The sequence below is a fragment of the Juglans microcarpa x Juglans regia genome, chromosome 3S (assembly GCF_004785595.1).
Source record: "Juglans microcarpa x Juglans regia isolate MS1-56 chromosome 3S, Jm3101_v1.0, whole genome shotgun sequence".
Taxonomy (NCBI): domain Eukaryota; kingdom Viridiplantae; phylum Streptophyta; class Magnoliopsida; order Fagales; family Juglandaceae; genus Juglans; species Juglans microcarpa x Juglans regia.
The window spans coordinates 16,361,038-16,376,012 of NC_054599.1; the positions used below are offsets into that span (position 1 = coordinate 16,361,038).

At 36.4% G+C, this 14,975-nt stretch overlaps 1 protein-coding gene across 1 annotated transcript; it reads right to left on the reverse strand.

The window, feature by feature from the left end:
- Nucleotides 1-3,035: 3,035 nt before the first annotated feature.
- LOC121258605 lies at nucleotides 3,036-4,044 on the reverse strand. Its single transcript, XM_041160157.1, has one exon. The coding sequence runs from the start codon at nucleotides 3,938-3,940 to the stop codon at nucleotides 3,449-3,451; it is 492 nt and encodes a 163-aa protein (XP_041016091.1). The 5' UTR covers nucleotides 3,941-4,044; the 3' UTR covers nucleotides 3,036-3,448.
- Nucleotides 4,045-14,975: the final 10,931 nt, after the last annotated feature.

Below are 14,975 nucleotides of genomic sequence, written 5' to 3' on the forward strand. Positions count from 1 at the left end.
TTCCATCGATTGAATAAGTGAAAAATGCCTTGGATTCTATACCTTCTAACAGTGCACCAGGTTCAGATGGATTCAGGTCGGGATTCTTTAAAAGCATTTGGGATATCATTAAGTTGGATGTTGTGGCAGCAACTTCGGAATTTTTTAGAGGAGGTAAATGGCCTAGATTCTATACCTCTTCTTATGTGGTGTTAATTCCATAGATGGATATGCCAACTGGGTTCGATAAATTTAGACCTATAAGTCTTTGTTCAGTGTTTTATAAAATTTTCTGGAAGGTGATTGTGAATCGTTTGACAACACTCCTACCAAAAATGATATCTCTTGAACAAGGTGCGTTTCCAGGCATAAGCATATTTGAAAATATAAGTCTTACACAAGAAATGGTTCACTCTACTAATAAGAAGATACATGGTGGGAATGTGGTGTTAAAACTGGACATGGCCAAAACATATGACCAAGTTGATTGGGAATTCATTATGGAGATGCTTCGATCTTTCGGTTTTTCTAACACAGTTTGTGGATTGATTGGCGAGTGCATTTCTACGCCTTCATATTCTATTCTGGTAGATGGTACTACGAAAGGTTTCTTTCAAGGTGTCCGTGGATTGAGATAATGGGATCATTTGTCCCCTTATTTATTCATTACTTTACATGAAATTTTATCACAACTTATAAAGCAAAGTGTAGAGGAGAAGAGATTTGGCCAGTTCTCACAAGCCCAAGGTACCAGTTTGATTTCTCATCTAATGTATGCGGATGATGTGGTTATTTTCACTAATGGTGGTCGCAATTCAGTTCGGTTCATTTTGAAGATTTTGGCTACATATAGGGCTTGGTCTGGTTAATTGATTAACAAAGAGAAAATTTGATATGTTTTTCTCTAATAAAATTTCCATGGCTAGAAGATGTAATCTCCAAAGATTGACGGGTTTCTCGGAAAGTAAATTTGCTTTTAAATATTTGGAGGTTCCCATTGTTTCGGGAAGGCTTAAAATTGCGGATTTGTAAGTAAGGTTCGCAAAAAGATAAGCGGTTGGAAAATGAGACTGCTATCTGTAGGGGAGGGTGGTTTTATTGAGGCATGTCCTTGCTAGTATGGTCCTGCATCTCCTTGCAGTTTTGCAAGTTCCTAAAGATATTATTTCTTTATTGAATCGCTTAATGAGCTCCTTTTTTTTTTGTTTTTTTTTTTTTTTTTTTTTTGGAGAAAGTGATGGAAGAGGAAAGAAAAAATGGGTTGCTTGGAGGCAAGTATGTAGGCCAACTACAAAAGGTGGTTTGGGACTTAGACATTTTGATGATATGCAAAGAGCACTTCATTTAAAATTTGCATGGAAACTGATGCATGAGAACACTCTAATTTGGGCTAATTTTTTTCGTAAGAAATAAGTTGGGAACAAACCTTTGATGCTACTAGGCCCTCAAAAGGGTATAAGGTTTTGGTGTATGCTTGTTAAAAGTATTACTATTGTCTTGAGTCTAAATGGAAACTTAAAGATGGAAATGTATTATTCTGGTATGATAAGTGGATGGAATAGGGGACTCTTGTTGAAACATTTCCAGTGGTCGAGCAACCTCTATTAAAAGTTAAGGAATGAAACCTTGAAAGTGGCTAGGATGTGGCTCTTTTAGAAAGGCTAGTGGGTATTGAAACAGCTAAGATTGCTCTCAATGTGCTTGCAAAATGTAAAGAGGGAGGAGATATGCTAATTTGGACCAAAGCTAAGAGTGGTACTTTTACCACTAGATCAACTTGGGAGTGCATTCGGGTAAGAGGTCCTACCATGGAGGGGCATAAGTGGATATGGAATAATATGCTTCCTAAAAGGTTCGTTGTACTAGTGTGGAAGGCATGGCAGGGTGCTCTGGCAGTGGATGACAGAATTAGGTGGATTGGGATTCCTCTGGTTTCAAAATGTGACTGTTGTAGGCAAGGTATGTATGAAGATCAAAAGCATGTTTTATTTTATGGGGAGGTTGCAGCTGAGGTATGGAAGAAATGTGGTTCCCTCCTTGGCTTGCCAATTGGTAGAACTTGGTGAGAAACATGCCTTAGTTGGTTTCGAAGAGCTTCAAATTCCTCTCAAATAGGTTTCATTTTGGGTTTTTTGCCTACTATTATTTCTTGGAGATTATGAGGTAGAAGATGTTATGCATGTATGGAAGGCAAAGCTGATTCAGTTCAGGTTGTATGGCATTCTATCAAACATTGGATAGGCGTGCTCTGTCAAGGAATTTCAAAGATAAAAAAGTTTACGCAAGCTGATTCTTACATCCTTAACAGTTTAAATATCATGGCCCAAGCCATCACTAGGCAGAGTGAAATTAAACACGGACATAAGTAGTCTGGGAAATCTAGGATCTTCGGGGGCAAGTGGACTGATTCGGGATATGCAAGGTTCTTTGTTGTTTGCATTTTCAATTAATCTAGGTTATGGTGACAATACTTGAGTAGAAATGATGGCATTGTTGGAGGGTGTTAAACACTATAAGAGGCTAAACTTGTTATTGGTTGACATTGAAATGGACTCAAAGGTGATTTTGTCTTGGTTGCAGAGAGTTCGATGTGGCATCTGGTATTTGGAGGACTACTGGGAGGAACTTCAAGATTTGCTTCCAACAATGGACTACACAATATCTCACATTTATAGAGAAGGAAATGTTGTCGCAGACTGGTTAGCAAGATTAGGTGCAAGGGAAGGAGATACGAAATAGAGTTCCATGCGTGATCTACCTCCTTTTTTGTGAGGCTTAATCAAAGTAGATAAATGGAGACTTCCTATTATTTGGTGCAAGAGTCACATTTAATGATTTTAAAGTTGAGGTGTATTGATTTGTTTTCTTTGATAGTTTGCATTGGTCAGTTAGTGGATTGTATAGGTTTGTTTTCTTATTTTTTAATTGGTTTTGATATTTGGGATGGTTTTTTGGTTATTTTGTAAATCCCAAGTGTCCTATTTGTTACCACGGTATTCTTCTACCATTAGCGATGACAATCAATAAAATTGGAGTACCGTCCTCTTCTATAAAATAAAAAAAAAATTATATATATGCTTCAAATGCCATCGAACATTAAGCTAAGATGTATATTCACCAAACTCCGATGCGCATGCATGCATGCCCATGCAGGTAAAATTTTCTTTAAAGAGAATTTTATCTGCATTCAATAAAATGATCATGATAGAATCATAAACAAATTGTTGGAATAGAAAGTTTGTGCATCATTTCATGCATGATCGATCTGAAAATCACGAGAATTAAGCATCTGACTCCTCCATACAAACATCTTCACCCGCATAATATATGTATTCATTAAAATAGCCAAAAACCACATGAAATTGATTCCTCGATCATCAAATTAAGTGTACATACATTTGCATGAATCATGATATCCAAGGACCAAAACGCGGCTAGCTAGATCCATGTCACCATCCGTGGCTTTTGTCTAGCGAATTAGAGTTGCCAAATACAAGCCATTGCTAGCCATCTTATGGAGGGCTTGGTTGGTTCTGCTCAGTGGAGATCTTCCATAATCTGATAATGCGTCATCGCAGTCTTCGAAAGCCGACAGTGCAGCCGAGAGGTTAATCCTCAAGCCAGACTTGTCATGCCTTCTCAAGTTAACTGAGCACGTCTGTAGGTCACCAATGGCATCCGCATAGCTTTCCCTGCAAACCTCCCCGGCACCCGACCTTCCACTTCTGGCAGCCAACCTCTTCGCCTTGTTGGTCTCGGCAATCAGTTGCCTAATGGCTGAGGACATGGCGGCATATGGATTACTCAGCCTCTTCACTGCTGATCGGCAGATGACCGGATAGTCGGCTCTGCTGCAGAGGTTACCTCTTGAGCCGCCGCGAGCTTCAGCCTGTCCGGCGAGGAGGGTTGTGGCCAATGCCAGAATGACCAGAGATAAAGAGGCGAAGTGATTGATTGCCATGGGCGTGGCTTGTTTTTGTCTCCAATTACCGAGGAACGTTTTTGGGTCCCTTCGAATTTGTGATAAGAAGATCTCCGCAGCCGGAGTTGGCACGTAAATGAGGGAGACAGGGAGATTTCCATATAAATAGATACAGATACATGGATGGTGGAAAGTTGTTAGACATGTCAATTAATATCAAAAGACTGGAGAGTCATGTCTGTATTTGGCTATTTTTGGTTATCTTTAAATAAAATGTTTGAACAAAACAGACTTGGTAAGTACTATTTTCTATTGTTTCGAGAAGACGAGGGAGGATATATATGCATTAGTTTTTGAGGTTTGCCATGATTGTAGATCAAAGAATCCATCTTGTCTCTGTAATTGTAGGGTTTTTCTTTTTCCAGGCTGTAATATTAGCGCCTTTAATTATTACAAAATGAACAATTAAACAAATTAACAGCCCGCCCAGTCAAAGTTATTACGTACCTAATTTTATTTAAATAGATGGTAATGTATAACGTAAAATATATATATATATATATATATATATATATATATTTATATATGCATGTGAGAACGAGGTACGTGGCCTGTCGTAAAATTAGGAAAAGAAAATTAATCCTTATCTGATCTCTAATAATTAAGCTGCAAACAACTTAAACTCCCGATGTTTATATCATAAAGAGAAATTATATTTGCATCGTGAAATGTCTAAGCACTGTACAATTTTTTTGAAAAAAATAATGATAAAAAATTAATTTTTTAATAGTAGATTCTACTATTTTTTAAAATAATTATTGCACTGTGCTTATGTAATTTATGACTATACATAACATTACTCTTATATAAATGCCAATATATGGACGATTTTTCCAATGTTTATTAATTTTTTACGTTGGTATATAATTAAAATAAAATTTTAAAAAGAATAGATAACAAAGTAAATAACTACAATAAGATGAATAATCTTTTTTCTTTATTGTAAAAGCATTAATAAAAGAGTTAAGTGGTAATGGGAAAGTCAGAAAGCTAGACAAATAATGGGAAATCAATGAATATGATCACTATAAGATGAAAAAAAAAAATTCTTGTCTATTGAATTAGTAGTTATAGATGGTACCAAAAGTTTCATCTGCAAAGCTCTTTTTTTAATCTTAAATTAATGTCAATAAATTGAATGGGTTTATTGTCGTGATAAAGACAATATATAGAATATAAAATAAAATAACATGAAATGAAATGATGAGGCGGCTCAATAGAATACAAAGAAAATGCTTCTGAAATTATATAGGATATTAGGATGATTCACATTCACTTTTTTTTTTTTTCCTTTTAATATATATATATCAACGCACGTTCTAGATTAGTCCAGGCAGTGGGACATTCCCATCAAATTTCATCTTTCACTCCTCATATCTTAACCCTGCCATTTCTACACATTCACTGCCTCTAAAAAATATATAATTCCTATTCGGATTAAAACTCATTTTCTATATATATATATATATATTTCATTATTTATCAAAATATTGGTTGAGTAACGAAGCAGAGAAAATATTTCAGGCCGATCTGCCAAACTCAACCCAGAAGATAACCATTAGAGACAAGTGGGAAAAGACAATGAGAGGATAAGAAAATGTAAATGTAAGATGAGAAGACAATAATGGAAGTCAGGTGTCACGGGAGGAGAGAGAAAATAGGAGAAACGAGAGAAAGTCAGACACGCAAAAGGAAGAAGTAATATAAAGCTGAATTTCTCACCAACCACTGACAGGAGCTTAAATGAAAGGGGACTTCTTCCAGACAACTTCAACTTCTTCAATCTCACGAAGAGAGCTCCAAATAGATGGTCATCTCTAGAAAATAAGTCTCCGACCTCCATTGTACAGAGAGATCATGAAAGACTGTAAAATATTTATATTATAGTGGATTTACCTTCCAAATGAATCATGGACGTAGGTTCTGTGCCGAACCATATAAATTTGTGTGTCTCTATCTCCATTTGTTTTTCTTGTATTTATTATCCATTTACTACTATGGATGTACATATAATGGATACCACATAGCTGGTTTGGACCATTATCGGGGGCTCCAAACCATACTGACCGAGGCCCATATCATCACCGTGGGCCGAGAATAGCTCTTTCTCTCGTTCCGACTCGTTGTGTGATTTTTCGCGATTAACCAATGATGCATTAAAAATTCATTTAATTGTACACGCATTCTGTTTTATTTTCTGGTCTTGCCTTAATCATGTACAGATCAGCAACGTCTAAAGAGATTGAAATTTTAAATTTTTTGACATTTGTATGTTTAGTATGGCCGTACGTATGTTTTTATTGAGTTTGCACAAAAAAAACTCCAAGGTTATAATTATTAAGCTATTGCATCTGTTTGCTATTTTGATGTTCATTTTCTCATCTCATTATGTGCTAATTATTTTGTTAGACATACTGCAAAAGCCCTAACTGATTGCCTGGGGGGAGGGACTAGATGCTCCTCCCTCCTTCCTCCGCCCTCCTTTCATACTAAGGTACAACTTTTTCCTTATTCTTTGCTGATTTTTCTTTTTTTTATCCTCAACTATGCTGACAAATGATAGATCTATCTCCCTCTAACCACCTAAAGACATCACGTGTCACACCACATAACTCCATAGGCACGAACCCACAAAAGAGCCATGAACCGCAATCATCCGACCAATGCCCGAGGCTCATGCGCCGCCATGATTCTAACACTTCGATAAGTACTCACGAGGCATCAACAAATTCTTTAGCCTCAAATCTTGAAAAGCATCGTAGCCAACTCCATTATTGTTGGCCCGTGGACCTTATTGCCAAGATAGTCACCGATCTACTCTGGGTGCCATCGAGGATCATGTTTTTTCAGCTCTAGCTATCCAACTATGTTCCAACTTTCCCTAAACGAGAACACTGAGGTAGTGGAAGTGGAGATCTCCTACAAAAGACACAAAAACAAACGATGGCAGTGTCTTTTTATTGCTCGGGGTTTCAAGGCATAATCGATCGATCTACGTGTTGCATCAAAACAAAAAGCTTATGGCAATCCCCTCCCCCCTCCTTAGCTCTACTAAGGAATATGGGCCAAAACTCATGGTCATTGCCCCTTTATTTTTAATTAAAAAAATTATATTTACAGTCAAAGGGTGCGCAAGCGTTCTACACTATTTTTGAAAAAGAGTGAGTAAATATAAGACTTACATGAAAAAATTAATTTTTTTTAATTCTAGATCTCACTCTTTTTTAAGGAGTATACAGTCCTAGCACAGCCCATGACTTATCTAGCATTACTCTTTTTAATTTGAGAAATGATATTTACAGTCTTGGAGTACACAACCGCCATTCAATCTCTTTAAAAAAGTGAGTAAATACTTGATCCAGATAAAAAAAAAAACTAATTTTTTAATAGTAGATCTCACTCTTTTTCAAAACGATTGTACAGCGCTTACGCACTCTACGACTGTATGTAGGATTATTCTTTTAATTTAGGTCGTGTTTGGATAGTCAGATGAAATGAAATAAGATGATCTGTGAATAACAATGAGATCTTTGAGTTAATATGAGATGAATTGATTTGTAAAAGTGTGTTTGGATATAAAAGTGAGATGAGATGGTTTTAACTTTCTATTGAGATTTGATAAAGTGATGGATTCACCAATTATTGGAAAGCTTTTGTAATGATTGAGTATTATTTATGAATATATTTATCATTAACTAATATCAATTATTAAATAAAATACCTATAAATATATTAAAATCACAAAATTAAACTTTTTATTTTTTCAAAATTTATATAATTCAATAATTCTAAAAAATATCAATTTTTATTAAAAAAAAATGGGTTGCTCCAATTCCCACATAAATGATAAACCCAAAAAAGTAAAGCCCAAAAAAGATTTTTTTCGTCGCCCTCTCATTTCAGCTGGCCAAAAGAATAATGATACACCTACAACTCTTTTATAACTAGTTTACAACTCATTTTCAAACAACTAATGAAATCATGCCACTCCATTAAAAATAGATTTTAATATTACAAAACTACCCTATATTTCATATAGAATTGTAAAATAAAGGTTATCATTTTCCTTGCCAAAAGCCCTACCTACTCCATAGAGGAAGTCTCCTTTTTTCTCTATGAATTTCAACCTCGTGCAAGAAGCAAAGATGGTGAAAAAGAGCAAAAGTAAGCAAAGACCCTTTTCCCCTTCCACGATCCAATCTTTGAAATCCTTCCCTTCTCTTATGTTGCTTATTTTTCGTCATTAATATTGTTTTTACTTTTTGTCAGAGAGCAAGAGAGTACCATTGAAGCAAAAGCACAAGGTCATAAGGAATGTGAAGGAGCACTACAAGAAGAAGGTCATGGAGGCCAAGAAGCTTGGCCTTACGCAAAAGAAGAAGCTTGAGAAGGAACCGACATCCTCAATGAATGGCCCTTCAAGGAACAGGAGCTCAAAGCCCTCGACACCCGCCGCACCCGAGCACTCGAGGAGGTGAGCGTAATGGAGAGAGGCATAGGGGGAGAAAAACAATTGGGTTGAACAATGGTTGTGTTCATCTTTTTCCTTTCCCCGGTAGTACATGTTCTTGGACATGTTAGTTGCCTAACATGGTTTTGGTCTCATCTGAAGAACCAAACGGTGCCTTACTCCCCCTCCCTCTAAGCACTAGAGTCACCATAGAATTATCTCTATTTGCACTCGACACAACCTCGAATGATACTAAGTTGCTACATAGAACTGGGCTATATATAACTAATAAAAAAATATCATATTCATTTCTACAATATTTTCATATACTCTTTCCCTAGAAAGAAAAGGGAAACTCTATTTTCAATCGGTAGTGTGCAACTGACATGGAGTTGATGACGGGGGATGCCCACGTGTTTTATTTAAATGGCCGCATTTCACTACTTTGCAAACTCCAGATCAAAGGAGTCCCTGCAGAAGCCAAAACTCTCACCTCTAATGGAAGAAATTGGGAGTTTCTGCAGATTTCTGTACCATGTACCAACAATGGTGGAATCAAGTTAGCAACAATGGAAGCCATGTCAATGTTCAAAAAGAAAGGAAAAAGGAAAGAAGACAATTTTACACTTATAAGAAAAAAAAAATTAAATTCTAAGAAATAGGTTTTCTTGTTCAACTTTCAGAGAGCATCAGAAGGCTAAAACTAGAGCAAAGATACTAAGTGGAAGGAAGGAAAATGGTGTTTACCCTTGTTGTTGAAGACAGAGGGGTGGGAGAGAGAGAGAGAGAGAGAGAGTTTCTGTTTTTTTTTATTATTATTTTTTTTTAGGGGTCAAGGAGCACTATAAAGAAATTGATCGAGTGTAGCTCGGGGAGATGGGATTTGAGCAGTGAGAAAGAGGGGGAGGTGTGATGCAATCTGAGCAAGAGAGGAGCCATGGACAACAGAATGCAAAAATGAGGGAGAGAGAAATGAGGGAGAGATGGAAACGAGAATGAGTATTGTTGTAATTCTTAAAACTGTTGCAACAGCTAGTGTAGAGTTTCTAGCCAAGATTATCAAGAAACTTTAAGGGTTTGTAATGCAATGAAATAAAACTAAAACAAGAACAATCAGAATTAAGTGGTTCAATCAAAATGATCTACATCCACGGTAGGAACAGTCAAGAGCCTTCTTTATTGAGGGCCAAAAATAGCTTTGAGAGTATAAGTACACTCCTCTAAAGTCTCTCTCACTTTCTTGAAGTTTATTCACATGTTTCTTACACTCTCTTATCACCAGTAGTTTTTCTCATCTTTGTTTAGAGAATGCCTACTAGTCCCTTTTATAACCTACACAACTCTCATGAGAATTTAACAGCTTCTCCATGTGCCTCCTCTGTTCCATATCAGCAAAAGCAGTTGCACCCGAGTCTTCCACATGGGCTGCCAACCTATCTTCTCATTTAACATGTGTCTTTTTATAAATGGTTGACATTCTTCATAACAAGTCTCCACCTTGGCAATAATTTAGATCTCCCAAGCTGCCTCCTTCCTCTTGACTGTTCCCACAAGTTCATCCCCAAAAGGGGATTAGCAGTTTTCCATATTAATCAAGCCGAGATATTGTCCAAACTTGATTGTTGGCAGGGATTTAGTCATCATATCTAATGGGTTTTCTTCAGTTGGGATCTTTTCTACTCCAATCTCCTCAGCTACTACGATGTCCCTCGCAAAGAATAGCCTGATATCTATATGTTCTGATCTCTCATCATATACCTAATTTTTTGCAAGATGAATTGTACTCTGATTATCACAATAGCCTGTGATATTTCCTTCATACATGCCTAGTTCGTGAGATATACCCTTCAACCATATAGCCTCCTTCATTGCCTCAGTCATTGTAATGTATTCTGCCTCAGTTGTTGATAGTCAACTACTGGTTACAGGTTTGCCTTTCAACTGATGGCTCTCCAAATGTTGTAAATACAAAGCTAGTCAATGACTTTCTAGTGTCCACATTTCCCGCATAGTCTGAGCCAACAAAGCCTTTAAGCTCACTTCCCAAATGCACACTTCCACCAAACTCAGTCCTAAACATCTTGTACCAGAAAGATATTGGAATACCCACTTGACAGCAAGCCAATGTGGTTTTCCTGGATTACTGAGAAACTTACTAACTATGCTAATAGCATAGGTCAGATCTGGTCTAGAGCAGACTATAGCATATATGATGCTTCCCACCATGCTAGCATATGGAATTTTAGCCATGAATTCCTTATCTTCCTCAGTTTCTAGTGTTTGGGTGACTGACAATTTGGAGTGCTGCCCCATAAGGGTATATACTATTTCTAGTTGATCCATACCAAACATGGTTAGAACCTTTAAAATATATGATTTTTGGGATAGGTACAGTAGTCCTTTCTTCCTTTCCTTTACTATCTCCATTCCTAGTATTCTCTTAGCAGGGCCTAATTCCTTCATCTCAATTTCTGATTTGAGCATGCATTTGACATGATCAATCTGAATTTTATCCTTACAAGAAATGAGCATGTCATCTACATACAGCAGTAGATATATCATAAGTTCTCCAGTTTGCTTGTAATATACACAGCTATCATAATAGCTTCTTTTGAAGTCATTTCCAATCATGTGAGAGTCAAATCTTTTATACCATTACTTTGGGGACTGTTTAAGTCCATATAATGATTTCTTGAGTAAACACACTTGATCTCTATTGGCTTCATTTATAAACCCTTCGGGTGGTTGCAAGTATATAACTTCATCAAGTCCTCCATGCAAGAAAGCTTTCTTTACATCCAATTGTTCCAAATGCATGTCATGATAGGCAGCAAATGACGGCAACAGTCTGATTGAGCTATGTTTAACCACAGGTGAGAATATTTCATTATAATCTATCCCCTCTCTCTGTGTAAACCTTTTTGCTACCAATCTTGCTTTATACCATGGAACCTTAACCCCTGGTATGCCTTCATTTCATTTATAGATCCATTTGGACCTAATCAGTTTCTATTTCTCTGGTTTAGGAACCAGTTCCCATGTTTTATTCTTATTTAGAGACTCCATTTTCTCTTGCATAGCAAGCATCCAATTCTCAGCGTCCTTACTAGCCATGGCTTTTTTATACGACCTTGGCTCCATGTCACTTATGTCTTTAACAACTGTCAAGGCAAATGTTGTCAGTTCAGTTTGACCATATCTCTGAGGTGGCTTTATAATCCTCTTTTGTCTGTCTCTTACCAGATTATATGAGTTTGCTCCACCTTGATCTATGTCCTTTGAGCTTGTATCCTCAGTAGTTTTTCCAACTAGATTGTCCTAGCGACAAGGTGAGCTTGTTCACTGCTCCACCTAAAGTTGCAGACTAGGTCAGCTCCTATGTTTGACTTTCATTTTGATTTTTTTGTGTTCAAGCCATTTGTAGTTCATTGAATGTCACATCTCTACTAATTATACATTTCTATTTCCCAGGTTCATCAATCCACAGCTTGTATCATTTAGCTCCATGAGGATACCCCACAAAAATGCACTTAAGTACTCTAGGTTCTAGTTTATCAGTTTTTGTATGTGCATATGCTACACATCCAAAAATCCTCAAGTGGTCATACCTAGATGGTTTTCCAGACCATATTTCCTGTGGTGTTTTAAAGTCTATAGATGAGGAGGGACTTCTATTTATTAGGTGTACTGTTGTGACAACAGCCTCAGCTCAAAATGTTTTTGGTAATCCTGATGTTGACAGCATACACCTTACCCTTTCCAAAATGGTTCTGTTATGCACTCAGCTAAGCTATTTTGTTGAGGGGTTTTCCTTACTGCTTTGTGCCTAGCTTTGTCCTCCATTTGATAGAAAGTGTTAAACTCATTTGATAAGTATTACAGACCATTGTCTATTATTAATATTTTAACCTTTCTACCAACCTAGTTTTCAACCAATGTTTTTCATTCTTTGAACTTAACAAATATGTTACTTTTGTTTTTCAGGATGTAGAGCCATACCTTCCTCGAGTAATCATCAATGATAGATAGGAAGTATCTTGGCCCACCATGTGAAGTGACCCTTGCAGGTCCCCATAAATCTATGTGAATATAGTCCAAGGTTTGCTTAGTTTGGTGTGTTGTAGTTTTGAAACTAACTCTTGTAGCCTTTCCAAAAATTAAGTGTTCACAGAATGGTAGTTCTCCATGTTTTTCTCTTCCTAGCAAACTTTGTTTTTCCAGTTCTTGTAGCCCTTTTTTATTGATGTGTCCTAGCATCATGTGTCATAGTTTAACCTTGTCTTCCATTATGCTTTGAACAGGTGATGCCTCACCAATAACTGTCTTACCCACCAAAGTATACAATCTATTTTTTATCACTCCATTCATCACTGTCAGAGACCCCTTGGCAACCTTTAATATCCTAGTTTCTGATCTAAATGTGTAGCTAGCTTGATTGAGCATTCCTAGAGAAATAAGATTTCTCTTTATCTCAGGTATGTATCTTATCTCCTGTAGTAACCTTTCCATACCATCAAACATCCTTAGCCTAACAGATCCAATACCTAGAATCTTGCAAGACTTGTTATTTACAAGAATTACATGTCCTCCATCCATTTCTGTGAAGATCTCAAACCAGGATCTTGGAGGGCACATGTGAAATGAACAGCCAGAGTCTAAGATCCACTCCTTTCTTGAATCCACATCTGAGACATTCAACACCCATCCAGAACCACTGCTGCATTTCCCTCTTCCTTTCTTTTTATTGCCCAAGTTTTGTTTTCTCTCAAGACAATCCCTCTTAAAGTGTCCCTCCTTATGACAGATGAAGCATTTTAGATGCTTCCCATTTGACTTTGACCTTCCCTTAATATTCTTCCTTTTGTGATTATATTTTTCTGGTCTACCCCATGTTACCAGGCCTCTCTAGTTTCAATTTTTGTTCTGCTTTATTTTGAAATTCTCTAGAATGCAAAACAAATTGCACTTCATCTAGTGTTAAGCTTTCTCTACCATACATCATCATTTCTTTAAGATTAGCATATGAAGCATCCAAGGAACTTAATAGCAGAATAACTTGATCCCCATCCTCTATATTTATGTCTATGTTTGCAAAATCCAAGATTATCTTGCTAAACTCATCAAGATGTTCTTCCATAGACGTACCTAGAGCCATTTTGAACGTGTAGAGTCTTGCCTTCTTGTGAAGTTTGTTTGCCAAGGATTTTGTCATACACAGGTTTTCTAGCTTGAGCCAAATTGCAGCTACTGACTCCTCCTTTGCAACTTCTCTTAAGACTTTTTCACTAAGGAAGAGAATGATGGTACTGTGAGCTTTCTGTAGTATTTCAGATTTCTCCTTTCTTTGATAAAGAATTTAAATTCTTTTCACCAAGAAGTGCATCCTGAAGACCCTGTTGAACCAAAAGAGCTCACATCTTGATCTTTCAAAACCCAAAGTCATTCTTCCCTATAAACTTCTTTACATCAAACTTGGCAGTCCCTATCGAGTCTTGCTCTTGATACCACTTGTTGTAATTCTTAAAATTGCTGCAACAGATAGTGTGGAATTTCCAGACACGATTATCAAGAAACTTGCAGCTTTTGTAATGCAATGAAATTAAACTAAAATAAGAACAATCAGAATTAATACTTGTTAATATTCTATAAATTAACATTTTGTAATTCTGTTTACAGAATGCATACCAGCCTACACAACTCTCATGAGAAGATAATAGCTTCTAGGGGTGATAAACGGTCGGTCCAGAACGGATTGGACCTGATCGAGACTGAGACTGGTCGGTCTCGGTCCATGTTTTAGAGGACCAAAAAGTTTCGGTCCGATCCACGGTCCAGGATTTTTCCAGACCGGACTGAACCAAATGAAAAATAAATAAAAAAAATATTTTATATATATTATTTATATAATAATTGTACAATTAACAATATAAAATTTTAAATATGTTATTAATACTTGTTAATATTCTATAAATTAACAATATTTTATATATATCTTCATCTAACCTATCACTATTATGTTATTAATACTTGTTAATATTCTATCAATTAACTAATATATAATATCCATTAGTTAATTATATAGTAATTATATAAATTAATAATGTAATTTTCATTTGATTTATTATCATTGACCATATAAAATATTTTTTTATTGAGTTTGTTACATAATCCACATTAATAAGTCACTTAGTTTAATTTAGTATTTTAAATAAAAAAATTATTAATTGATTTAAAAAAAGAAAAAAGAAAATTAGGCAGGACCGAATGGACCGACCGGACTGATAGCTGCCTGTCTAGTCTGGTCCCTATGGGTGTTTGGTCTGGTCCTGTCCAAAAAAAATGATAGATAGAAAATGTTCAGTCCATCGCTGGACTGGACTGGACTGATCGATTTGCACCCTTAACAGTTTCCTCCATGTGCCTCCTCTATTCCACATCAGCAAAAGCAGTTGCACCCGCATCTTCCACATGGGTTGCCAACCTATCTTCTCATTTAACATGTGTCTTATAAATGGTTGACATTCTTCATAACAAGTATTAATACACAACACATTTTTATAATAC